At 30.8% G+C, this 27585-nt stretch overlaps 1 protein-coding gene across 1 annotated transcript in view; it reads left to right on the top strand.

The window, feature by feature from the left end:
* Positions 1-27585, top strand: part of LOC145316538 (uncharacterized) — a 249816-nt gene that overhangs the window by 144152 nt on the left and 78079 nt on the right. Inside the window, exons 17-24 of the mRNA XM_080157114.1 lie at positions 9955-10072; positions 12484-12561; positions 15537-15866; positions 18071-18118; positions 18352-18484; positions 23794-23984; positions 24437-24511; positions 24852-24940. Of these exons, the coding sequence (XP_080013240.1) occupies positions 9955-10072; positions 12484-12561; positions 15537-15866; positions 18071-18118; positions 18352-18484; positions 23794-23984; positions 24437-24511; positions 24852-24940 (1062 nt within the window). The remainder of the gene's footprint in view (positions 1-9954; positions 10073-12483; positions 12562-15536; positions 15867-18070; positions 18119-18351; positions 18485-23793; positions 23985-24436; positions 24512-24851; positions 24941-27585) is intronic.

Genomic DNA, 27585 nt, shown 5'->3' with positions numbered 1-27585 from the left:
GCTAGAGGAAATCTATGTTTCCCGTTGGCGCTTTTTTTTCCATTTTAAATGTTATTAATTTAAGTAAAAATTACACTTTTTTACTTAACTCTTTATTAGTTTAAACTTGAAAGAAAAATGAGATAATATGCGTTTTTGTGTTGTCGTGTTACCAAACATCAATTAAAACCAATTAACCAGGCGCAACAACACACAGAGAGGCAAAGAAGGGAAAACAAGGGCGCTAGCGTCCATAACACATAATAAAAATAGAAAAATGAGCAGCAGAAGAATCCTATAATATACAGTAAAAAAAAAAGTTGTCTATAGCTTACGACTTCTTTAAATACAAAATAGATTCAGTTCTTCTTTATGGGGAAGCTTTACTTTGGTACCTGGATATTTTAAGCCATTTCATTACAAATTTCAGTATATATGATTTTACCATATATAAATTATAAAAAATCACATTTCACATATCTTTACATTAAATTATTAAAAACGCTTAAGTTATTATTTTATGTCCATTTTGTAGCCTTTCAACTAAACTTAGAAGTCAAATATTAGATTTGGTCAATTTGAAGTTCTTGTTTTTGGTAGATACTACATGTGTAAAAATATGTTTATGAGATTTTTCCTTTGTCACTTTCACTGGAATTATGTAAACCATGTGAGGGAACCTACAATTATAAGCACACATTAGCGTGTTAAAAACGGGGCATTATGAGAAAGAAAAAGGCTAATTATTGTTGACTATGGGAATACTAAGGGAGGGTTGCAGAGAGAGAGAATGGTTGAAAATTAGTTTACTGTACTTTATTGTTGTACTCATAGGCATACAAATATTTACAGGGAGAGAGATAGAGATTCTAATAAAGGACAGACAACGATGCAATGGGGAAATTAGGCTTAGGATTTAGAGTAGAAATGACACTTACAAAATACAAAGAATATGACATATCTTTTAATTATATAATTTTTTCAAAAATAATCTCCTTTTTAATGACGCAATCCACCTTCCTTCTTAGCTAACGCCCTCTTGTAACGTCATATTTGCAGAAAGAACCCTATTTGAACAATAATTTACCCTATTTCTAATTAGCATTGTACGAATATTATTTAAACCAACTAAAAAGTCATGGTTTGTTTCTAAAGAAAACTTATCCCTTTGCTTGTTTATTTGAATATAAAGATATTAAAATGTTGTTAAAGGATTGCTAATTGTTGTTTCTCAGCTTGATATAATTATATTCTTGTTTGCTTAAATATTAACAGAAATTCAGTCAAAGGTAAATGAATCTTATTAGCGGCTACTGGTAAGATATTCTTTCCATCCGATATTTTTTGGGGCTCAGCTGCAAATTTCAGTCAAATAATGCAGCTGCAGTTTACCCAAAAAATCCTTTTACGATACTTTTTAGGGGTATTAGTTTGAAATTCTAATTCTATATTACTTTATCTGTGTAATCAAGAATACACAACAGTTATAAGTACATCATAATTGTTAATACTTTATTTTGATTAGTAATGTATTCAAATTGGCTATTAGAAATAATAAAGGTTTATATATGTTGTCTAACTTTCAAAGTATTTTTCATTAAGAATATGAAACGTTTTCATATATGAATTAATTGATTAATCTCTACAAAAGAACAATTTTCTATTGGTTACATGCTTAAGTTAATTTTCGGACTATAATAAGAGATTGACAAGGCTTTTTTGAAAGAGTAGAAAAGTATTTAGAAGTTCTAAAATCTCCAGGGATCGGAAGCCGCGCGTAAGCCGCGTGTAAGCCTCAGTGAAATCGTCATTTTATCACTATAAAATTTAGCTGGATGTATAAAACTGTCTCTTTAGTAGACAATCCTTCTTTCAAAAATTTCTTTTTCTGCTCACAAGCAGGTTTAAAACTGAGGCTTATGCGCGGCTGAAGCGCGGCTTCCGAACCCTGAAAATCTCCAATAATATAATGGTAATATATGATGATTGGTATAGAGTTTCTACTTTTGAGACTTTTTTACTACATTGTTACTTCATGAAAGTGCTATACGTATTCAGACAGACAAACCCTTTATGTATAAAGATTCACTTCTAAAAAACATCTTAAACTAGTACCATAAAAGCCCATTTAAGAATTGAATAATGATATTGTTTCAATTCTTTTTTTGCATTGACAGGCAACTTTTTGCATAATGTACAGCAGGCAACTTTAATCATATTTATGGATATTAATTTGTAAATACTTTAATGTTGCCACGCCCCTCACAACTCCACCCCTTTGCCCCGCCCTTTTCACCGCTCTTTTAACATGATTGAATAGATCTTCACAAAAAGGATGGCAAGAATGAGAAAAAGATAGAGAAAAAGAGGGGAGAGAAAGAAAGAGATGCAATGATAGAAAGATGGCATTGTATTTTTGCAATGTAGTCAAAATTACAATTCATATTGCACATTGCACATTCAAAAAAAATATTTTAGAATGTTTAGAATATTTCTATAAATCATGAAAATAGTATTAAACAATAAAAAACGTTCTTTAAACATGTAACAACGTTTGTGTTGCAAAAAATGTTAAACAAAACTTTCATAATTTCCAAATCAATGATTAAAGAAATAACCGATAACCTTAGTAATAGTAAAAAGCTTCGCCATTAAACATTAAATAATTTCTCTTTTTAATATTGTAATTAAATCTTTATTTAGAAAAACTATTTACAATTTGTTTTAGCTCTTTCGTTTGTACATGGCTGGGTATAGTAACGGATTAAAGATTAATGCTTCATATGTAGTGCATTTATTATTAGAACACAGTTTGCATGTGTGTGTGTGTGTGTGGATGTGTGTATGTTTGTTGGATATTTGTCTGTTTGTTTTAAGCAGGAATAAAGACATAAAATCTAACAATTTTATGTCTCAAAAAATTATCCTTATAACAGATTAAGAAATACAAGAATACAATGATAAGTAAATTGAAGATAATTATTGACACCTTTTCTTCCAATTTAAATTTTTTATATATGGGAGGAAATACAATCTTTATAAATGGTGAGTGGGTTATAAAGCCCATTTATGTAACATATTTTAATGTAATTAGCTAATATACGTATATGTCTTACATTTGCTCATCCCTGTATCCCTGGCATAGAAGTGTAAGTCTGTGTATGTGTGTGTGAGTGCAAAATGTTGATTTCTAAAGGTTAAACTGACCTGACAACACTTAGCCTTGCTTGCACTTTATGTCATGGACCCGGCGAGTGCAGAGTGCAATTTTAAAAAAATCATATATTCTCTTACATAGCCTTATGGCACGTCCACCTGTAAAATGAAATATTCTCTTGTTATTTTTCTCTCTACCTTTCTCTCTCTCGATCTGTCAGTCTGTCTCTCTCTGTTTCTCTTTCTCTCTCTCATATTTTGGGCAAAATACAATGCTGCACATCCCTAGCTTTATTTAATTTAAATACATGAGGTCATAGCTCAGCATTTAACTGACATAATGGCTTATTTTTCTTAACGTGTTTTCTTATTAAAACGGTTAAAACAATTACAGAATATGTTTTAACATGCCGAAAGGTTGGGTCATTTATATGCATAGATATGTAGAATTATGAAACTTTTTTTACTGCAATCGTTTTTTAGTGTAGTTACTCTATGACTAAAGTATGATCATTCTCCTTTTATTATTACATTTACTAAATATATCATCACGTTATTGCTTATTTTATTAAAATATTTCCATATTAATTTTTTGGAAATGATTATTCTTGTTACTTTAAAGCTAAAGTTGAGGGTGGCCAATTTTAAATAATTGGTTTCGGCTGCACTTTTCTGCTTTTTTACAACTATTTAAAGTTCTTTATTTAAGAAGAGGTTCTGCAAAATATGATAAATTTTAATCTGTAATAATAGACGGTCTAACCGTTTTTTAAGCATGACCTATCATTTTCTAACTCGATTTCTGTAACAACTAGGTACAATTTAGAAAGAGTAGCACCTCAATATTTACAATAAAGTTTTTAGATATTTTGATAAAACTTTTGAAGTTACATGTAACTAATATCCAATCTTTTTCTTTTATTTTTTTTAGCACTATATTCCATGTAGCCAATATCCAATATTTTCTATTATTTTTTTAGCACCATATTGGATCTATTTTAAGTATTAGTAAATTGATCATGATATGGTAAAGTAGCAAGTTGTGATTGGAATGCACAGTGGGATCTTTTGCCAAAAAACGGGACATTTAGAGTAGACAAAAGTAAACTTCAATAAATAAGCTTGTATTTGAAGAAATGATGTAATTTCTTTTGCTTTAACTCGGAAATAACTTAAATTTTGCCTCTGTTAACTTATAATGTGCATTTGGTAAGTACGTCTTGCTGTTTTGGAGGAGCGAAGCTACCCTATTTTTAAAAAATCTATAAAACTTCATAACTTTAGTTAGGATAGGAATATTTTAACAAAATCAACGTCTATGTAAATATTTCTTCAATGCAAACAATGTTTGTGAACATGAATATAGCGTCAGGTGCACCCATTTCGAGTCCCGGCATTTTTAGGTAGGTCCAGTATAAGTAAAATAGGACACTTATAAGGCATGTTTTTAAATATTTTTTTTACAGATATAAACAACAATAACATAATTTTCAAAACACTTTTGATTTTGTGTTAATACCTTTATTCTAGGTCTAGCTATCTTCATTTAAAGTTTGTATAAGAATATAAGCATAATTACTTAAATTATATTCTCTCTCAAACGTATATTTCTCTCTCTCTCTCTGATGCGTATATAATGTTTTTGCAATATTATAATTAATCTCCAAATTTGAATTTCTGCTGGACCAAAACCAGTTAAAACTACAAATTTTTTTAGAACACATGAAATTTAGCAAATTTAATTGCTAAAATAAAAGTATTTTTAAGTCATCTTTATTTAACGACTCCTTTATCCCTTAAATGTCCATTAAAACCGCGAGAACGGCAAAAATCGTTAAAAATCACGCCAACGGCGGCAAATAACGGCGAAACGGTTCGCCAGAGGCAAATGATGCATAAGTCAAGAAAGATCCGCCTTAATAAGTTTGAAAATATTGCAAAGATGACTTTGGGCTCTAAAATGACTCCATCCCCCTCTAACGGGGGAAAATTTGAAATTAACAAGAACGAAATTGTTCAAACCATGCAATGTAAAATGCTCAATTACTCAAAAACGGACAAGAGGCCCCAGGTTTTGAAAACTGTTTTATACACAATACATGTTGTATATTAATATTATTATTGCCAAACCCGGGGCCTCCTGTCCGTTTTTGGGTAAAATGGAGAAAACTGATTTTTTGGGGTTAAAAATCTTAATATTTTTGGTGAAATTTTCTCACAAAATGTCAATCTACACTGTCAAAAAAATATTTTTTTAAATTTTTTCTTTAATTAGACATTGGTACAGGTATCTGAAAAGTACCTCAATAATTTTTTTTTTTCATAAGATGAACATAAATGTATTTTTTGTTGCCTTGAAAAAATTGTGTAAAAAAATCTGGAAAATCATCAAAACTGAAGAGAAATTTTTCACTACCTTTTTTAAAAATGGCATAAACCCGCCAAAAATTAATATTTTTTAAAAATTTCTTTTCTAGCTGTCTACTTATAGCCATTATTAGGTCCTAGGATAGATAAAAGTCGATTTTAGATTTTTTGGATGTCCCGATTTTTTTCAAAAGATCCCACTGTGGAATGAGCTTAACTTGTGATTTTTTAGTGTTCTTGCAAGTATTGTATAAAAAAAAAAACTATTCTAAGGATAGAAAAAAGTGTGACTGCCAAGAAATGTTAATCATACCTTTCAAACAAAATTATATTATCTTATTTGGTGCCTTTTAATATACAACGTTTGCGAAAAATAAATTCAAAAGGGTAATTTGATGGAAACACTAATCTGAGAAATAAAGTAACACTTGGCAATTACTTTGTATCTTTATGAAATTGCTAATCTTTTATATGAAGCTGGCTGCTTTCAAGGAACATACTATGCACTAAATCTATCTTAGATTTTGTTGTCAATAAGTTCTTTCGGATTGTGTCTTTTAATTGGAAATGAAATAACAATATTATATATATGAAAGTAATAGGATGTCTATCTGTCTCTGTAAATAAAAATATCTTGCTAAATGCTGCATAGATCTGACTCTCAATTGAAGGCCAAGCAAATAAAAAATGTTAAGGTATTGATTATTATAATTTTCTTTTTTTGAAAAGGTTTCAAATATATTTGTCTGAAGTAAATATAAATCTGTTCCAGTGAAATTCCATCCACACGGGACTGCACCTACTATTTTTATTAAAACCACATTCCCTGAGCTGCGGGGGCCGTATCTCGTTAAAAATCATAAGCACTGAACTAAACTAATTCGACTTTCAATATTTAATATTTATTAACACATCTTAACCTAACCTAACACATATATTGGGTATATTAAGAAAGGGGTTTAACTCTTTCCCTTTTTTAAAATAGCAAAGCTGCTCTGTTATTCAAAATGTCTGTACATTCGTCAGTCTGTAAGAAACGGAATGGAGAAAGTGTTAATTTCTCAGCTTCTACACCAGGTAGACAGCTCATTTTTTTTATAAATACTACTAAACAATTCGCATTAAGTACATAATTTACTTGATACGTCGGGTTGTCAGTAAAGCTACAAAAACATACATGGATATAAGATTTCACCTCCCTTGTCCATGAATAATGATGCACACACTTGAGTAACAAGTATAATATTAGAAGGAGTATTAGTATTCACCTCCCTTGTCCCTGAATAATGATGCACACACTTGAGTAACAAGTATAATATTAGAAGGAGTATTAGTATTCACCTCCCTTGTCCCTGAATAATGATGCACACACTTGAGTAACAAGTATAATATTAGAAGAAGTATTAGTATTCACCTCCCTTGTCCCTGAATAATGATGCACACACTTGAGTAACAAGTATAATATTAGAAGGAGTATTAGTATTTACCTCCCTTGTCCCTGAATAATGATGCACACACTTGAGTAACAAGTATAATATTAGAAGGAGTATTAGTATTCACCTCCCTTGTCCCTGAATAATGATGCACACACTTGAGTAACAAGTATAATATTAGAAGGAGTATTAGTATTCACCTCCCTTGTCCCTGAATAATGATGCACACACTTGAGTAACAAGTATAATATTAGAAGGAGTATTAGTATTCACCTCCCTTGTCCCTGAATAATGATGCACACACTTGAGTAACAAGTATAATATTAGAAGGAGTATTAGTATTCACCTCCCTTGTCCCTGAATAATGATGCACACACTTGAGTAACAAGTATAATATTAGAAGGAGTATTAGTATTCACCTCCCTTGTCCCTGAATAATGATGCACACACTTGAGTAACAAGTATAATATTAGAAGGAGTATTAGTATTTACCTCCCTTGTCCCTGAATAATGATGCACACACTTGAGTATTAAGTATAATATTAGAAGGAGTATTAGTATTTACCTCCCTTGTCCCTGAATAATGATGCACACACTTGAGTATTAAGTATAATATTAGAAGGAGTATTAGTATTCACCTCCCTTGTCCCTGAATAATGATGCACACACTTGAGTATTAAGTATAATATTAGAAGGAGTATTAGTATTCACCTCCCTTGTCCATGAATAATGATGCACACACTTGAGTAACAAGTATAATATTAGAAGGGGTATTATGACCATCATTTACAATCATTCTTATAAGGTCCTTTCCATAGGTAAAAAATCATGGAATACTACAACATATTTCCAGGTTTTGCGGGTAAAATTTTGTTGTTATACGATTAAAAAAGCTTTCTTAGGAATCACTTCTAAGACGAAACTGTGCTTGTCATCAGGACTAATAAATCAGCTTCACAACAAATTTAGGTGTTCATACACTTACAAACATATATTACAATATCAAATCATAAAAACTTCTAATATTTCATCTGACAAAGCAAGCTGCTTGATTGATTGATTGATTAGCCATAGTTTCTTTTTATGGTTTGAACCTTAGTCGTCATGGAGTAGGCAAAGACACTTTTGTATAGCCACTAGGACCAACTCAAGCTTCATGTTCAAGCACATTATGACTTGACAAGCTATCTCATGAGAGTTACTCATTATTACCCCACCCTCACCGAGTATGGCAGGTGTCCCAAATTAAGTCACTGTAATGAATGACGCTCTCTGCAGAGGAGCTTGGGATAAGGGATGTACTGATATTGACTATTGAATATCAAAATTTACTAGATAATCAAGCTACTTCTTACCCTTTGCTTGACTTTCATGCTTGAGCACTCTTATTATTGATACAAATATATATATAACTCTATGCAATGTGATGATTTGCGGAATTAAATGCACACCAAAATTTTATGCTATGCCACACACACTCCTTAAGGTGAACTGAAATTAGTTTCCGAATGTGAACACATTTTCCTAGGTGTTTCCCAATCCTATCTCAATATTTGCTACTAGCTAAAAAACCTTCAAACTTCCAAAAAAAAATCAAAATTTGAAAAATTAAAACTTTGAATGTATAATGTATAAATCGTTAATACATTCAAATTTTGATTTTTTTTTAAGTTTGAAGGTTTTTTAGCTAGTAGCAAATATTAAGATAGGATTGGGAAACACCTAGGAAAATATGTTCACATTCGGAAACTAATTTCAGTTCATCCTCCTTAAACCAAAAGTGTTTTGCAGCAACCAAAAAAAAAAAACTACTCGATTTAATTTTTTAAACTTGCATTTTTTAAATTGCATCTGTTGTACAATAAAAATCAAGTAAATTAAATAAACCTTTCAATTTTGATATCGAAAAGAAATAGATAAAAAACAAAAGAAACTGTTAACACAAAAAAATTCAAATCCATTAGAAGGATAAACAATTATACTTTTTGCGATACTTTTCTATGTATCAATCATATCTAAAATATAAAATCTTCGAATTTCTTTAACAAAAATTATTTAAATCTTAAATTTAGCCGTTTCATAAGAACAAATATATTTATACCTAACTCATTTTATGAAGGGTTGTTAGAAATATTTAAAAAATTATAAAACATACTTCTAAGAAATTATGTTGAAATGAATCACAATTAAAACATATTTCTGGGTAAAATTACTTACTTTTTTATTCAAATAATTTTAAGAGGATATAACAGATTATGACAAATGTTGTATTCATTAAATTTATAGAAAAAATATTGAGTTTTCTGATATATTCAAATGGAATAATCAAAAATAGCCAATTGGGCGTTGTTTGGATAGTTAAAATTTACGTAACATCGCGTCCTGGATCTATTCTTTGATTCCAGAATTTTGGAAGGCCTTATTAAGTCCAATTTGAACCTAGTAATAGTGTCTAACTTTTTATCTTTGTGACGTAACAAAACTCAAAGGATGAGAGGGGAGGTGGGAAAGGAAACCCCTAAAAAAGAGATGGATTTTTGTTACGTCACAAAGATAAAAAGTTAGACAATATTACTAGGTAAAACAGATTTTATTCCGTATATCCGACAAGATCCAAATATAGTGCTTAAAATTGTAGCAAAATGCATCAAATAATGCTAAATCATTGGTCATTTAGAATGCTAAAATAGGATTATTGTAAAAAGAGATTTTGTTATGCACTTCATTACTTTTCTTATTCAGATCTATGTAAAGTGTATTTTTATTTGGAAAAATGAATTTATCTTTAAACTTTATCAAACTTATTTAATTTTGCTAAGATTTGTGGCAGCGACCCTTGCATATTGAGTTGGCTTTTACATCCCCTTTGTAAAATAAAATAAAATAATGTTAAACAAGGTCCTCCAAAGAGTTTTAATCCAGACAAGAATATTAAATTTTTCAGTTAGTCGTTCTAAACAATAATGCATTTTCCACTTTACATCATAATGAACAAGTTATTAAATTATTTTTTTTTTAGTTTGGATCCTAGCCGAACCCTGTTTGCCGGTTACTTCCGAGAGTTGACCACTGGTAATGAAACTGAGCTGGCGGTCACCTCCAGACCTCTCAGGTTCTGCTCCTGTAAACATTCTAAGGTAAGTCTATATTTTTTATTCACTCAAAAGCATGTCTTAAAACTAAGATATTACATAGAAGAAATAATACTTTTTTCTGGTACTTTTTCTCAAAGTGCACAGAAACTCTCTCAGTTTATAAATGAATTGAAAATAAGGGAGAGTGCTAGTATTTTTTTAAATGCCCAACTACTGATGGAACTACTGTTGGGGTCCCTAACTCTAAGGGGCCTACACCTGCCGTGCGCTAACACTGCAGGGAAAAAATAGGAAGATCAGGTTTCTGTGTTCTACAAAGCAAATTTAGGGAAATTACAAGTTTTCCTTTAGCCAAAAAATACTCTGGCGATTACAAATATGAATTTTATCTTTGACAAGATAAATAAATTTCACATTGACCTATCCCTTCATCTCTGTAGATTAATGCAAATTTATTTTATATCTCCAAAGTTTTATTATAAAAATAATTGCTGAATAAAGATGGCGTGAAAGTGATAAAGGTTGTGAGATCAAATCTTCCCATCGTTTTATGTTAATAAAACTGCATCAAAAGAGCCATAAAATATCTTTGCATACACATTTTCCTTTTTAATATGAGTTTCAGGGATAAGGAAATATCTAATACTTGTAAAAAAGTCAAATATAAATCAAATTAATTACATAATGTTTAACTATAAATCTTTATCCTCAACCCTTAACGAATACGTGTTATATTTGTGTAGCATAAATAATCTATGGAAAACCAAATATGGCCATTTACATATCCTTATATACCACCTTACAAATATAAAGACACGACATCAAAAAAGGCTGAAAGTTCAACTAGCAAAATCTAGAAATTTATTATTGTAAAAGTTTTTATAAAAAGTGTGAAAACTTGAGTATATTTTTATGCGCATAAAGAAAAACTATCTCTTGCCAGGTTAAGAGCACATAAAGCCATAAAAAGATTTCATAGGCGCTAAAATGAATATATAGTGCTTATTATAGATAAATAAATGAATATATATTATTATTATAACCCAGAGATTGATGAATAGACAGACAGATACATGGATTTTTTTAGTAAATAACATGATTGCAATTAAACTTAGTCCACCACAAGACATGTGGATGCTATGTAGACAGCTTTTTTGTTTGTTAATAATAGTATCGGTTCTTTTTTTGCGCAATAACAAAAATAATGGGTGGTTGAAAAATATTTAAGATTGCAATCAAAATAATATTTCTGCAATCGTTAATCAGTATTGTAGATTCACTAATGCCTAAGTCAGTAACTATTTAAAGGAAGATCTAGCAAAATATATTAATTGTAATTGTAATTAATACCATATATAACAGATAACTGTTTTTTTTATGCCTTTTTTAGTTGTTTATAAAACGTGTCTTTTTGCGGCCACCCTATCGTGAATTGTAAGTGAAACAAAAGAAACTAACAATGCCCCTATTTTGACTATGGTCCAAGAATATGTCAACATACAGCTCACATAACGATACGGATAAATATTACAAAAACTACAACAAAATTTTATTAGACATCATAGAATTGCAATAAATAAAAATGAATCAATAAGCATAAACAATGTTCTTTTAACTTTTCTCCTGTCAAATTTATTCAAAATGTATTTCATCTAACTTATTATCAAAAAAAAACAATACATAGATTAAAAACAATAAGCTTTTTTAGTAAGAAGAAAATTAAAAGGCCGAAGAAATTATGTTACCTATTATATTTTTTTTTACATTGAACATACAATTACTTCATTGGCTTAACTAACTTTTCTGTATGCTTATCCCTGACCCCGTGGGGCTAGTTCATGACAAACAAAAAGTTTTGGTATTAAATATTAGTTCGTTGTGCAATCATGATACCATTACTTTATACAGTTGTAGTACAATACTACAGATTTTACTAGTTTGAATAACACAAAGTTTTTAATAGAAAAATAATCAATTCAAAGGGTAAAGCTAGCGACTTGGCAGAAGGAAGATGTAAAGGAGGTGTCAAAACCTTCCTTGAAAATAAATAAGGGATGCCTACCATCCCTTCTTTCACCCCAACAATTTAATACCCCCCGACAAAACCCGGTGCACGCCACTGTTCTAGATATTGACTTTTCGATTTTATCATAAATATATCTGGTTATACTTTCATGTAAGGTTCTTGTGTAACTTCCAACTGAACGGATTATTTGGCACTAAGATTTATAATAGACTTGAAGGATGAATGTTTAAAAAATCAAAACATACAGTCAATACTTGAAGATAAATCTTACGTTGATCAGCTTTAAAGTGCAATTTGCTTGTCAATTTTAGTTTCACAAATCAACAAGTATGCTATGCACAATTATTTTTATTTAAAACAAAATATCCAATTTGTATGCTTAAAATATAAAAGTTTTTTTGGTATTAACAATTAATTTAATGTCTAGGAGACCGAAGAGACGGTTGCCAGATTAAATGAAATCACAACAAACTCTTTCTTCAGCGCTGGCAACCTTGATTTGCAGGTAAAAACATGTTAAAATTTGTTGCTCAATTTGACTCTGATGCTATACCAGTCCTTTTTTTACATGTACTTTGTCTGGAAGTCCTTACTCTGTATTTTATTGATGCCACATCAGCAGATACTATTTTAACGTCTAGAGGCCTCTAGTGGTACTTGAGGAGGGGAGAGTCAACTTTGATAACCCAATACTATTTTAGATTTTAAAAGAAAAAGTAAAAAAAAATGGGGATTTTTTTTTCTAGGGGGGATTTCTCCAAGGAGGGTGGTGGTAATCTCCCCCAAAATAGTTATAAACCTTCCCGGGACCTATGAAAAGCTACCCTGCCCAGGAGAACCCAATCGGTTTAGCGATTAGCGAGATCATTCGGTACAAACAAACAGACAGACAAACACACATCCTGTTACTTTATTATAAGGATATCATGGTCTGAACTCTTACCCAACCCCTCCCCAACATCTTGCGGGCTTGTTATAATTTATACCAATGTCACGGCTAGTTTATAGTTATGACATTTACATTTTTCTTTAAAAATTTCTTTTAGTGAAGCTAATATTACGTAATTTTTGTGTTTTTACCGCTATTTTGTGCACAGTTTTGGGTGGAACAGTAAGCAAATTAGGCATAATTGATATGTACACAAACAAGGACAAACTCTTTTCTAGATACATTTTAAAACACATTCTTTTTTATGTTTTTATTGATATGAAAATAGTCCAAGCTTGACAAGAACCCTCACAATAATTCTCTAAAGTTTGAATTTATTATCAAGGAGTAAATCTAGAGCTGATGCGCTCCTTAAAAAGTTGAGCATAATTGAATTCTAGTTTAAAAGAAAAGATAAACCATCAATTCCGTAACTAGTCCCATTCACACAGTGGGGACAGCCATAAAAATACGTCTAAAAAGGAAGGATGAGAGAAGAAGTTGCAAAGAAAACTCTTTAAAAAGAGATGGATAACAGACGTATTTTTATGACGTCACACAAGACACTTTTCGTTGTCCCCACATAGTAGTGTTAATATCAGCCAAATAACGAAAAATTGAGGGATTGTTTAATGTGAAGCAAAATTACAGTTCTGATGATTTGATACTTCGTTACATGTAATTGGCGTAATTGATAGTTCACTAAGAGAAAAAGCTTAAGAGCCCATGGCATTTTCAATCAACAGTTTTGCATATTTGCAAAAAAATATTTCTTGCAATAATTTCTATGGATTTTAAAACTGTTTGTTGGCATTTCATAAATATATTTGATATGAACAACATAAATGACTGAATAACACTTGATTAGAATGGAAAAGAATTTGTTTTAATGTAAAATTAACTTTAAAAGTGTTGGCACCCATACAATTGAAAAATATTGACACCCTGATTGTTACTCTAGTTTAATATTTTCAAGCAGAAATATTAAGACAAGTCTTTTGTATACAAAATTAATCTTCCTAAATTCGGAATCACTCAGTCAATGTTAAAAATATTTTGTGATGAAAAGTCATGCATCAATCTTTCATTGACCTATTCCCTATCTTGAAGTTAAATATTTTGATATGACCGGTCTATAAGCCATGCTAATAGGTTTGTCTTTAAAACAGCAAAAATAATTAATCCTCGAATTCTGTTGAACCTCTAACCTAAAACAGGCATTAAAAAGTGCAAAATAATGGGGTATAGTGGAAGATGACTAATGCCTCGCATGAAACATATGTATTTAATTTTACATTTAATTTTCGTTTGTAACTGTTTTTGTGCAAATTTGAATAAACACCTCATAGGTATAAGCAGTGCAAAGCCAAATATCAATTTATTGATAAGGTGATAAGATTGGACTCATATAGTTTTTTTTGCAAGGCAATTCATACAAATCTGAAACATTATACTCGCTGATTTTATTAAAAGCAAAGTATTTCTTTAACATGGAATTTTTGTTAGTTGGTACAAAATACCTTTTTTCACTAGGGTTGGGCCGGATACTTTTTTGGCCGGATACCGGATACCGGATATCCGGCTGATTTCAAACGCCGGATATCCAGTAACCGACCGGATATCCGGCTAACGCCGGATATCCGGCAAATATCCGGTTATCCGGCCAAATTACCAGATACTAAAGTAGCAAAAAAAATTTCTTCAAAAATCTTATATTAATTTACATAAAGTTAAACTTGTTCAGAAAAAATGTTCTTCTAGCTTCAATAATAAGAAAATTATAACCATTTAAAATTTTAAAAAGCAGAGATTTTTGGTGTAAAGTATAAAAAATTATAGAGCCGGATATCCGGCCGGATAGTTTCAATATCCGGTATCCGGCCGGATATTGAAAATGGCCGGATATCCGGCCACACCGGATATCCGGCCCAACCCTATTTTTAACAAATGAAAAAGCATAATTAGTCTTGTCTAATTGTCAATATAAACAACTGCTACTTCATATACATATATTGTAATAAAATACAAATCTTAGGATACGCTTTTATGGGCGTCGTCTTTCTTGATTAAGTTGTTTCAATTTGAGTTATCTAAAATAATATAATGCTAACATTTACAATCTTTAATTGTTACATGCTGACTCTCTAAATTTTTAGATTTTAAATTTCAATTTACGTCTATAAAATATACTAGCGACTTGCACCCTAGGGCTCTATTTTCAAAGGGTTATATTAGAGCAGAAAAAAAGCCTAAAACCATATCCATGCTTATCTATAAGAATAAAATAGCCTTAAACCATCTTAAAGCCTTTAAAAACCTCCAGTGTAAAGGAGAACCATATCGGTTCAGTGGTACAAACAGACACACAAACTCACAGACAAATAGACATCCTGTTACTTTAGTATATAGGATATATTCAACTTGTAATAAATCTGAAATTCTCTTTTTTTATAATTCTTATTTTTTTATTAACAACGTTAAAAAAACCATAACCTTTACATTTTACGTAATAGTAAGCTTTTTAATGAAAATTAAATTAATCAAAATTTCAGGGAGAGCTAAGCTGTGACCTGTCTGAGTGTTCCGACGCGCGCTCCAAGGCCATCCTGCAGGACATCATGGAGATGACAAGAGACACAGAGGAAACATTCCCTGAGGTCCTCCAGGACGTGCAGGTCAACAGCAAGGAGGAAACGCAAGTGGCCACCATTAAATTTGTCGGCGGACCTGTTGTACCGCGTCCTGCCGAAGGCTGGACCGTCGCGACGGCTGATTCGTTTTGTGCCGAGTTTTTCCGGTCATCCAGTGCCGCACAGAAGTGTGAGGATGTGCCTGGCGTCGATGTGATTGCTTCCAGAGCTAACTGCAGAGATGACGTCATGGTAAGTTTCATTTATTTATAGAGCAGCTATTCTTTCACATGATTGATTTTTTTGCTAAACAAGATATTTACAAATTATATATTGTTATATAGATAACAATATATAATTGCGGAGGTAATATCACACCTAAATTTATCTACAGTATGATCAATTAATTTGTATTAGTTATCTAATTTGTGTCAAGCGTTTGTTGCTTGCATTTTCGATATTCTAATAACATGTTTACTCTGAAATATTGTAACATATAGGCTCGCAGAGATTAAGGATAAAAGTAACTAAGCATTTATGTAAGAAGAAATCAACATAATGAATATTCTTTACAGCTGTAAAGATTGATTGCAAACACATAAGTCATTTTTACACGGAGCATTAGAAAGGTTAACGTAATCATTAATGGATGTTTTCATTGGAGTAATTTTTCTTTCAATGTTTTTCAGTTCGAAGATTTTTTCTTTCAATGTTTTTAATTGAATATAGTGCATAAAATGTATATAACCAACCAAAAAAATTTGTATGATATTAACACAACCAGAGTAAAATCAAACTATAATATAAGATTATCCCTTTACCCACAAGCTCAATAACAGTCTTCACAAGTGTTGAGTGTTATCTCCTATCTCTAATCTTATTTACCTTTCTGTGAGGACATAATTTCTGCAACTGCAATAATTCAGGAATACAGCCATTTAAATATAAGGCGATAAAAGTATTAGATCATAAAAAGTGATTTTTTACAGTAGGATGTGGCTGCTGGCATGCACATATTTATTCCTGGGGTTGTTGTTGACACCACCCTACTAAATATTTATGGTCGTATTTTTTAAAATATGCTTTCGTTTGTGCTATCGTATTACAAAGTAACAACTATATCCATTCAATAGCTGCAAGCTTTCATGAAATTATTTTCATTTCATAGCTTTTTAAAGACTTTTAAGATTTTGAGAATAGATATATATTTTTTTCTTTATCACTGATATTATAAATATAATCTAGGAGCTCGAGTTCTTTTCATTACTTTATTCGCACAGTCCTACTCACGAAAAGTATACAATACATACATCGAGTATAGGATTGATTAAGTATTAAATTATCTCAATTAGTAATGTTATGAGTTTGTTCTTCTGTTGTTTATTAAATGTTCTAAAATTCTAAAGCTAGACATTTTTCGAGTATTTGTGTAACAAAATATCAGTTGATTTTTACAAATGTATATACTTTATGAATAAGACCTCTCTGTAGGGGAAAACGGAGGGGAATGGGGTTTTTGCAAGCAAATGTTTACAACCAATTTAAAGCACGTTAAAGAGAGCCGTATATTTGATAAGATTATCCATATACACGATAATCTTTTTTTACAGTTCCTTATTTTTTTTTATTATTTCTTCATTTTCCTTCTAATTGATAAACTTCATATTGGGGTGAAATAATAGATGTAAAAAAAGGTTTTTTTGTGAACTTATAAGTACCTAATCTAAAACTATGGCCTGTCAATCCGTTATACACCCCAACGCGCCGTTCAAAAAAGTAACAGAAATTATTTTCTCGTATTCATTCGAATCTGGTGGATAGGAACCCGTTCTCATCCATACGAAAAAACTATGTCTAGCATCGTATTTTATCCAGCTTTCTACGAATATAGAAATATACAATCATAAGATTAAAACCAGTTTTTTTAGCCGGCGCCTTCGGCACTTCGGGGCTAAAAAAACTAGTTTTAATCTCATAATTGTACTTTCTATATCCGCGGAAAGCCGTTTATAATACGATGCAAAAAATAACTATTCCAGTATGGATTCGAAACTAATAAATAGCCGCTTGATCAGCAATATTGAAAAATCATGTATAGCACCGTATTACAGACAATCTTCCACGAATATTGAAGTTAAATAATAAGATTAATACCAATTTTGTTATCCCAGAGATTCGGCCCCTTAGGGTAACGAAACTAGTTTTAATCTTACTATTTTTTTATCCGCGGAAAGCTGTCTAAAATAGATGCGATAAACAACTATGCTTTTTTATAATTGACTGATTTTAAATATTTTAAAAGTTACCTTAAGTATAAAAGGCTAGCCAAAGACTGTCACAAATAAAGTGATTTATTCACAATAAATAAAATATCGTTAGCTGATATTCTTTAGACGAAATTGTCCTTGTCGCACGCAAATTCTTAATTGGAATTTAAATATTTGTTTTTATTTCAGTACACCGGAGATTCAAGATATGCTATGCTACAGCTTGAACGAATTAAGGTAATACAAATTAAGTTCTTCATTAAACAATATACATGTTTTTTTTTATCAAAAACTATTAATTTGATTTTTGAAATAGTAAATAATATCAACAACAACAACTTTGTTGAGTAAAGACAAATTGATGTTAAGAATTTTGTTTATATTCTTTTGACGGTGCTTGTTAGATTATGGTGCTTTCATTTTATGCCTTCATTTTATCCTTGTTAAAAAGTGAAATATACATTTTTCAGGGCGATTGTCGCGAATCTGTGACTCGCAATGTATCTTTGTGGGAGGAGAGAGAGGGAAGGTCAGCACCCAACCTGGTTATTATGGACACACTCTGCCCCAACGAGTGCAGTAAACATGGAGAATGTAACAATGGTAAGTTATTTCATTGGTGTATAGTGCAAATTTCCATTGCAAAATTATTTATTTTGTATTTCACTGTTCTTAGCAGCGAAGCTACTCTATAATTTACTTTGAATGTCTGCCCGTCAGTTAGCCAGTTAGTAGGTTCGTATGACCTGTCGGTGTCCGTGTAGACTAGATAGTCTATACATTGTTTTATCCGTCTATCTCTATTTTTTACTTCCAAAAAAAAATATTTATTTTGATTCAGGTTTCGTGACTTACTTAGAATTTTTGCATAATTTTCTATTTCTTTTTAATGACCACTTAACATCTGCTCTGTGACTTACTATGTCCGTTTGTTACATCTGTGATTTTTCTAATGCTTTGCTACTTAAAGATGCTGCCTTCCTTGTTCAGTGTTAAATTATAAAAAAAATCTTCGAGTACTTTTTGTGGTACTTTAACAGTAATGTTCATTGGTAGCAACAGTTTGGAAAGGGGCGTCAATCCATCTGAAGGGTCCCGCCCAAAATAGATTTAAATGATGTTTGATGAATTTTTTGTCCCTTTTTTGCACCCTGCAAGAATACAGGGAAATTCAAAATGAATTATTGGATCCTTTGTAAATTTGAACGCCACAGCTTTGTCTTTAAATTTAATAAAAATAAGAATTGTTTAATTTTATTTTGCCTATCGCTGTATTCTGAGCAAATGATATTTTTAAATGATTGACTATCTTTCTATTTTTAACAGCAGTCAGCGTTTATCCTCTCCTTATATAAAATTAATATAAACAGGATGACTGTGTGTGTATTTGTGTGTGTGTGTGTAAGAAACTATCTCGCTAACTGCAAAACCGATATGATTCTCCTTTGCGGTGAAGATTTAAAAGGTCTTTTATACCTATTTTGGGATAGAGTACCATCCCCCCCCCCCCCTCCACCTATTTCTTCAATTTTAGTGCCCTAGAGTTGTTGAATTTTTCCTTTCGAAAAAAAAAAGAAATTAAAAATTCTTTTTATCTAAAGGACAAAAAAGTTTTAAACAGCTTTGCCCTTTTGAAACTGTTGGGCGTACCAGAACTGAAATATTAAAGCTTTTTATATTACCAACTCTATTCATAGCTTGCAAATTAATCTTTTCTTTATTTATCATAAATCTTTTCACAGTTCTAATCAACACATGAAAGTTTGTTTGTTGCTTTTCATTTTAACAAGGACGATAAAACTTAATTTAGCGGGTAGGAAACAGAACACAGAAATATCAGTTTATTTTTTACTAGCGGCTGTTTAGGGGGCCTAGAGGCTTCTAGGGGCACTTGACATAGGAGAAGGGCGTCGAACCCCTCAATTTTCAATTTTTTTTTGTGGGGAGGATTTTTTTCTACGGGGTTTTCTCTTTGGTGGATGCTAGTACCTACCCCCAAAATATTTTTAAATCTTCTTAGTACCTATGCGAAGCTACACTATAAAGGATATTTCGTCCACATAATCATTTATTTTTGTTGAACAACTGCATCATATGACTTTTAATTAAAACAATACGTTATTAAAAAAAACAGAAAATTTGCAATAAATTAATATAAACTTAGAAACCATAGGTTTTGAAAAAAAAATATTTCAGTATTCTTCAATTTGAATTTAACTCATGATCCATTTATTAAAACCTACAGACAAACTGTTATTTAATTTGTTAAAATACGATATAAGATAAAATTTGATATTGAAACTAAGTTAAATAAAATTCACATCACGTCTTTGGATCAAAGAGATTTTTGTACAGATATAAAAACTGTTCTTTATTAGTTGCGACGTTGAATATATTTCTTCTCTCTTAAACAAGGGATTATTTTGGTTAAAGGCAGCCATTTCCATAAGAGAGAGGTGTGGACTGTGGAGAGAGAAACATTGGATTGTATTTCACTTTTGCCAGAAGTCTACATTCTATCACTCGTTAGTTAAAAAACTTTGAGCAGTGTCTATACTTTCACAAGAAAAATTTAAATTTACACCGAGGGCTAATTTTGTTTTTCATAATTGGGGGTAAAAACTAAATTAAATTGTCTATTTTATGCCTTTAGAATTGTTGCCAGTTTTAAAATATATCATGGGAATGGTTAAAATAGGAGAATAGAACATTCAAAGGTTTTCCATTGATTTTGATATGAATATAAAGACAATCGTGATGGTTGATTCACTACATTTTAGCTTCTTGACAGCATTAAAACTGTAATATTAGACTAACCTTAATAGATAGGAGAAATAGTTTCCACCTCTGAACCATGAATAGTGTATAGAGTTGTGTGGGAAGGGGGTCAAACCTGATGTAACAGAACATGAAATTATTTCGCTAATTTTCATACAACCTCCAGTATACTCACACACACACACACACACACACACACACACACATACACACACACACATACACACACACACACACATACATGCTGCGAGTAATGGAGATCATTTACAATAAATGCACGCTTACATACATTATTTTAGGGTCGGCAGCCGCTGTTCAAGTGGTAGCCGCTAAAGCTACAATTTCTTTAAAGAATCAATTCCTTCTGAATGTAATGCATATTTTTTTAATTATGTGATTCAGTCACCTTTGAAATCAATCTATTTAGAATTGTTGAAATATTTATAAAGAAAGCTAATAATTATGCCAATTTCAGCTAATGCTGCAAAAACAGCGGCTGACGAACCCTATGTTAAATACATTTTCAATAATTTGTACATGTAAGCACCTTTTCAATTATTCTAATATAAAATATTTAGATTATTGTGACGGATTTTTTAAGGAAAAAAATAATAACATTACTATTTTCGGATATTTTAAAATCTTTAAATAACTATGTATTTCAAATCTGTATTTTTGTTGTTATTTTTTTGTCTTTTAAGCTTAACTTTGGCAGCGTATGAAATAAATGCATATGTTTCATAATTTAATGTTGCCTTTGTACTTTAAAAACTAAAATTTAAATCATAAAGTTTACTTATTAAGCAAACTTTATGATTTAATTGGTTAGAATGTTTGAATTGGTTAAAAATCATATTAAATGTTTTTTTCGCCAAATGCCTTTTTTATGCATATAGAGGGCATAAGGACGAGAGAATTTGCCTTTGTTTGAAAGGTCTTACTTAGGGTCTTGCTATAATGAAAAAAAGGTTAAGATTCAATTTTGCTTGAGAAGGGAGCTCATACATAAAAAAATATTGCAATTAATGAAACTTTAAATACACTGAAGCTTTTTTAAATCAATGTTTCTTCCATAAAAGCATCAAGAACTATTCTAAAACTGCTAAGATATGATTAATTGAACTTTTAATATTCATAATGAATATTGAAATGAAAGTTTTTCTTCAAGGGATTAATGTGAACAGTGTCAGGGAGGAAGGAGACATTGGAATGTTTATTACACTATTCCCCAAAGTTTTATATAAACGTTTTCTTATTCGTTGGATAAACAACTTTGTGGTTTTATTAAATTTTGATTTGTACTTCAATAAGTTTAGTGTCCATACGTTTCAACAACTAATTTTAATTTACAGGAGGGGTAATTTTGCGTATCATCTTTGGGGATGCACATTAATTTTTAGATCCCTACAGTGCAGTGTTCCTAGATAGATAGTTATTATCATTATTTCATACAATATGATTGAGCACTTTTTACTAAAGATTAATCTTTCTCCCATTAAATATAATTCTATTTTAATTATAAACTTAAATTTTCCATAGTGTTTTTACAGCAATTAGACTGATTATTATTATTAGGTTATACGTTTTAAGAACATGCTGCTTTGAAAAGTTCAGATATTTAATTTTGGACGATTTTTTCGACAAATAAATTTAACTTTTGCAGACGTGCAAAAAGTAATGCAAATGTTTCTTCTTCGGACACATATATTCAAATTAAAAGATTAAATTGTAAACTCTAATCAGAAGATATCCAGAAATTAAGGGAGGGATAAGAAAATATAAAAAAAACACACTGTGTTAAAAATTGGTTTGACTTACAATTTCCCTTTGTAGCCTGTATCTATGTGATTGAGTTAGTTTATCTGATAAAAGTTGTTTAAGGATACATAAATACTGTCAATTTATGTCAAAACATTTTATATCTATAATAATTATGTCATGCATTTTTTTCGCGTTTTTTTATATGAAGTATGTTGGAAAAACTCAAAGTAGAACTATAGAACTATGTACTAACAATCTATAAATCAAAGAAATATGTAACTGATCTCCAACTAATTATTCTAATACACTTACTGTTCTTAACTTCCATTAATTTATTGATAAGTTAATTTTCAGTTTGCTCAAAAAAAAGTTTAATTGCCCACCAGGCAAAAATTAGTTATCTTATCACAAGTATTAGTAACTGCTCTCTTAAAGTTTAAAGAAGGGCAGTAAAAAAATTTGGCCCATTAAGATAAGTGCACATGTTAAACGAGGCTGCGTGGGCGACAGGGGGAGGGGTCAAGGAGGGCAGGGACAGATAACGAGACATATTATTGCTACTTAACCATCTACACCTTTTTAGTGTCATTCAAAACCTGCACAAAAAAATTCTTGAAGACGAAAATTGTATAAAAGCAAAATAATTCCATTTTTTCTTTATCATACGAAAATAAGCAACAAAATAAATTTGAGACTATCATATGAATGTCAGGTATGTCATACTACATACCAAGATATGTAGACATGATCAGAGATAAATGTTCATTTCCTACATGATTCCATCAATTGATGAAAAGCAAAAATGCTGAATGTAGGAGAAAATAAAAAAATGCTATTTTTTGCAAAATTAAAGAGACACTTTTGTAGCCCACCCCAATTGGTAGCGCCCCCACATCACACTTCCATATCATTATATATAATTTCAAATGGCTACCACGATTTGTTCAGAAATAAATTCTGCGATAATGGGACCCTTACCAGGGAGGGAGGGGACATTTATTACACTAGTCCCCAAAGTTTTTAACAACGATTTCTTATTCTTTGGCTTAACAACTTTGGGGACTTTTATTGAAACTTAATTGGTTGGTTTATCAAGTTGAGTGTCCAAACGTTTCAACCTCTAAATGTAATCCAAATATGGGGAAATTTTGTGTAAATATTGGGGAAACACATCAATTAATCGGCCATTGTCTTATCCCTGCTTACTTTTGCAATATGTAATCAATTTTGCAAAAATCACATTATGGAGAGGTGTAAAAATTAAGTAGGTCTTTATTCATGTTTCTTATAATGGTCGTTTTTTAGAAAGACTTTTCTGTAACATTGGGTATTTCTTATGTATACATCAAAAACATAAATAATCTATTTTTCAGGTGTTTGCATATGTTTGGAGGGATGGGACGGACCTGACTGTTCCATCGACGTCCACGCTGGTCCTAGAGTAGCTTCGCTCGCTAACAACGGTCTCTGTGATGTGAGAACGAAGCCCTGCCGAAGACTGGCCATTCTCGGAGATAACTTTGCCAGAAACCGTGATCTTTCCTGTACTTTTGAAGTATATAAGGTAAACATTTATTGTAATTTATCATTTTATCTGTAAATCTTCCTTTTAGTGACAAACCAATAAAAAAGGCATTATTAACATGTCTTTTTTGGTGTCGAAGATACATTAAAATATCGAAATGTCCGTCCGTCTGTTAGAAACGGTGAGGGGGAAACGTGAATTTATTGGCTGCTATTCAAGATAGACGGCTGGATTTTTTGTGAAGATTCCCTGTACCATAAGCATCCAATATTAAATTTACTTGGCCTGTCGGACATAATACAAAAGACCAATAAACATTTTATGCGAAAAGTTTTCATTGTTTTGTTACATTTTTATTTTACTATAATGAGTATCTGCTTTATAACTCACTTTGTCCGTTAATTAATCCACATTTTTTTTGCATGTTGTCATCCCTTTTCCAAATTCAAATTGTATACCTAAGAGATTGGAAACTAATTGAATGCATTTAGATCCGAGGCGTGGCAAGTAAACAGTTAGTCCAAGATCTTGTTATTACTTCCCCAGCTTCCTTCTCTTCTTTCCAGGTGATTATTAATCAATTGCAGTTTAGTAGATTAATTATTTCGTTTTAGAAGATTTTTGATGGAATAAAATTTATCATTTATTTCAAGCTTTTGAGCAATGAGCCGTAGCTGTTAAAATATGTCCCATTGAAATGATATTTATTAACCATATTTTTTTTATTATGACAAATGAGGCATTTAATTTCCTTTACTCCATCTGAAACTTAGAAAACTATCGAAGACAAATTCATCTTCAATTAAAATTTCGGAATTTCATAACAAGAGGGATGATTAGTTAATCTTTCATTTACATATCCCTGTATATCACCAAAACATATGCAAATGTATTTTTTATTTCTAGGAAATTTCTTGCACCTTGCCAACCTTGGACATCCATTCAAACAAGGAGAGACATAGGTTCGATCTGAGAGACAATACTGATCAAACTAGGTATGTACTATTTAGTATCGAAGCTGCTCCTCAAGTCATTGCTGTCGGCCAGTCTGTTTTTGTTCATATTTCACAAAGTTCATAATTTATACACTTTCCTTTATGTCAAATTCAAATTTTACATAAATAGTATACATATGTTTAACGCTTAAGAGAAGAGACTAAAACTTAAATTGATTGCTAAAGTTAATCATAACTCATAAATAAAGGCTTAGAAAACATTTGGTTGCTAAACTGACGCATAAATGAACAAACCTTAAATTTAGATTAACTGCACTTCTAAAATGATAAAGTTTTAATTCATACAACTTTTTATTGGAGAAAATTTTAATATTTATTTTTATAATAAATCATATAAAAAGTGATGTATTTGTGTATAGAAAAATGATAGTGTTTACGATCATGATTCAATTATAAAATGATAATGATTAACCTCGGATAAAAAGAAAGTATAATTTTAAGTCATAAATAATTTTACCTCCATACTCTTATTCTCTCTCTTTCCTTCTTTTCCACTTTCTCTTTTATTCTCTCTATTTCTTTGATGATTTCCTCTTTCCCTTTCTATCTTAATAATTTTTATTCTCGTATTCATTCGAATCCGGTGGATAGGAACCGGTTCTCATCCATACGAAAAAACTATGTCTAGCATCGTATTATATCCAGCTTTCTACGAATATAAAAATGTACAATCATAAGATTAAAACTAGTTTTATAGCCCCGAGGTGCGGAAAGCCGTTTATAATACGATGCGAGAAATAACTTTTCTGTTCTCCCTCTTTTATAAATTTTTTTCTCTCTCTCTCTCTCTCTCTCTCTCTCTTTTTTTTTTTTTCTTTCTTTCTTTCTTTCTTTCTTGTTGATATTTTCTCTGACACTCTTCCACTATTTTAATAAATTTAACTTCCGACTAATTAAAATTAATCCTATTCTATTCTGCTTTAAAATTGTATTGGACCTTCTAGATAAATCACTGGATGAAACATTTTCCAACTCGTTCCATCAAATTTTTCACAAGTTTCTCAAGGAAGTTACTTGGGACTGGTTTCAGCTCTCAGAAAGAGTAAGGCATGGACAAGGTTTATTTAATTTAAGCTCTAATTTTTACTAAATTGTAAAAATTGGGTAAAGTTGGCAATAACTGTAAAAAAGGATAAAAAGTAGAAATTTATGAAAGTTAAAAGAAATCCTTTAATCCGTTGAAATAGCTGAAAACCTGTCCCTGTCCTGATAATAATGGTTCAGGGGGAAAAGAGGGCACAGTGAAATAATATTATTTTCATTATTTTTTCCATTTTGTAATGAAAATATCCAACAATTAGTTTAATCTGATTAAGGGTGTCTTATCCTGAACAGTGAACATTATTGTTGATAAGTAAATCACCTCTCGTATAACATGCAAAATCATATTTTAAACATTTTCGATTACAAAAGTCTTATTATTATAGAAATATTTGTATTGTAGTTTATAAGTCTTTTCAAGTTTAGCAGGTTATACAAATGGAATTTTTAGTGGTTGGTTGACTGTGTGATTTCTAGCTTCCATTGCAAATGTATTTTTTTCACTGTGGTTAAGTTTAAACTGCGTTAGCTGTGTTCATTGTTGAAATTTCTTGCAACTCTTTTTGTTTCACAAATCTATAATTTGATGATTACATCCATGGACGGGGATTTTGTTTATGAAGAAAAGCGTTTGCCTCAAACTTTTTTATCAGAGAAAAAAAACACAGAAAACATTATCATTTTGACATAAATTAATATTTTGGACTAACGAAAAATTTTAAGACCAAGCACATTTCAGATTCCATATCACTGTCCCTTATTACAATCTATCATATGATCTTAACATTAGAACCACAATATTTTACCTTTTAAATCTTTCAAGCATACTAGATCAAATTTATTCATTTTTAAATTCATTTTTCTCTCCTTTAAAGAGATACTTGATAGTAACATCCACAAGACAACAAATTCTTTCATTTAAGATTTACAATAGTCCTAACTATGCGTTGTATTGAGTAGCAACTGTTCAGATCAATTTTTTGACGTCTCTTGTAGATTTGTTAGTTTCTAAAACTGTTTCCAAAAATCTTTTCCGTTAAATCTATAACCGAAATACAGCCAAAGTCTAAAAATTTAAACTTTAAATAGGTAAATTAATTTTTCCTTTTCCCTCCAATAAAATTAAGATATATATGATGCGTATGAAAAAGATGTTTTGAAGTTGACTTTTTCGAGTAAAGATGTTTCAAGTTTGATCTAAGTTGCACTTTGTTGTCACGGATATAGGAATGTAAGAATAATTCTTTGATAACAATTTTATAGGCCAAGTCCAACATATTATAGAAGGTCTTTTAGTTTCTCATAGCTATTTTAAAGCTTTAAAACTAAGCTAACCTAAAATATTTTTTGCTGTTTTAATTTTAAATTATTTCCTATGTACGTATCCCTATATCCCCTTAACATCGTATGCATAGAATATAAATGCATGTGTTTGTTCGTATTTTTGTCACCTTTAACCCATCATACAGAAATCTGCAACGAGAGGATTTCAAACATTTTCTCCATTTTTTCCGTGGATTTTCTTTCCATATTAGTTCGTACATGCAATTTTAGCTAGCTCATTTTTAGGAATATGTTTCTTT

Source organism: Acartia tonsa, chromosome 1 (genome assembly GCF_053477335.1).
Source record: "Acartia tonsa isolate MP-2025a chromosome 1, ASM5347733v1, whole genome shotgun sequence".
Lineage (NCBI taxonomy): Eukaryota > Metazoa > Arthropoda > Copepoda > Calanoida > Acartiidae > Acartia > Acartia tonsa.
Note: the sequence above shows the minus strand (reverse complement) of the source record. Positions and strands in the feature narration are given on the sequence as shown.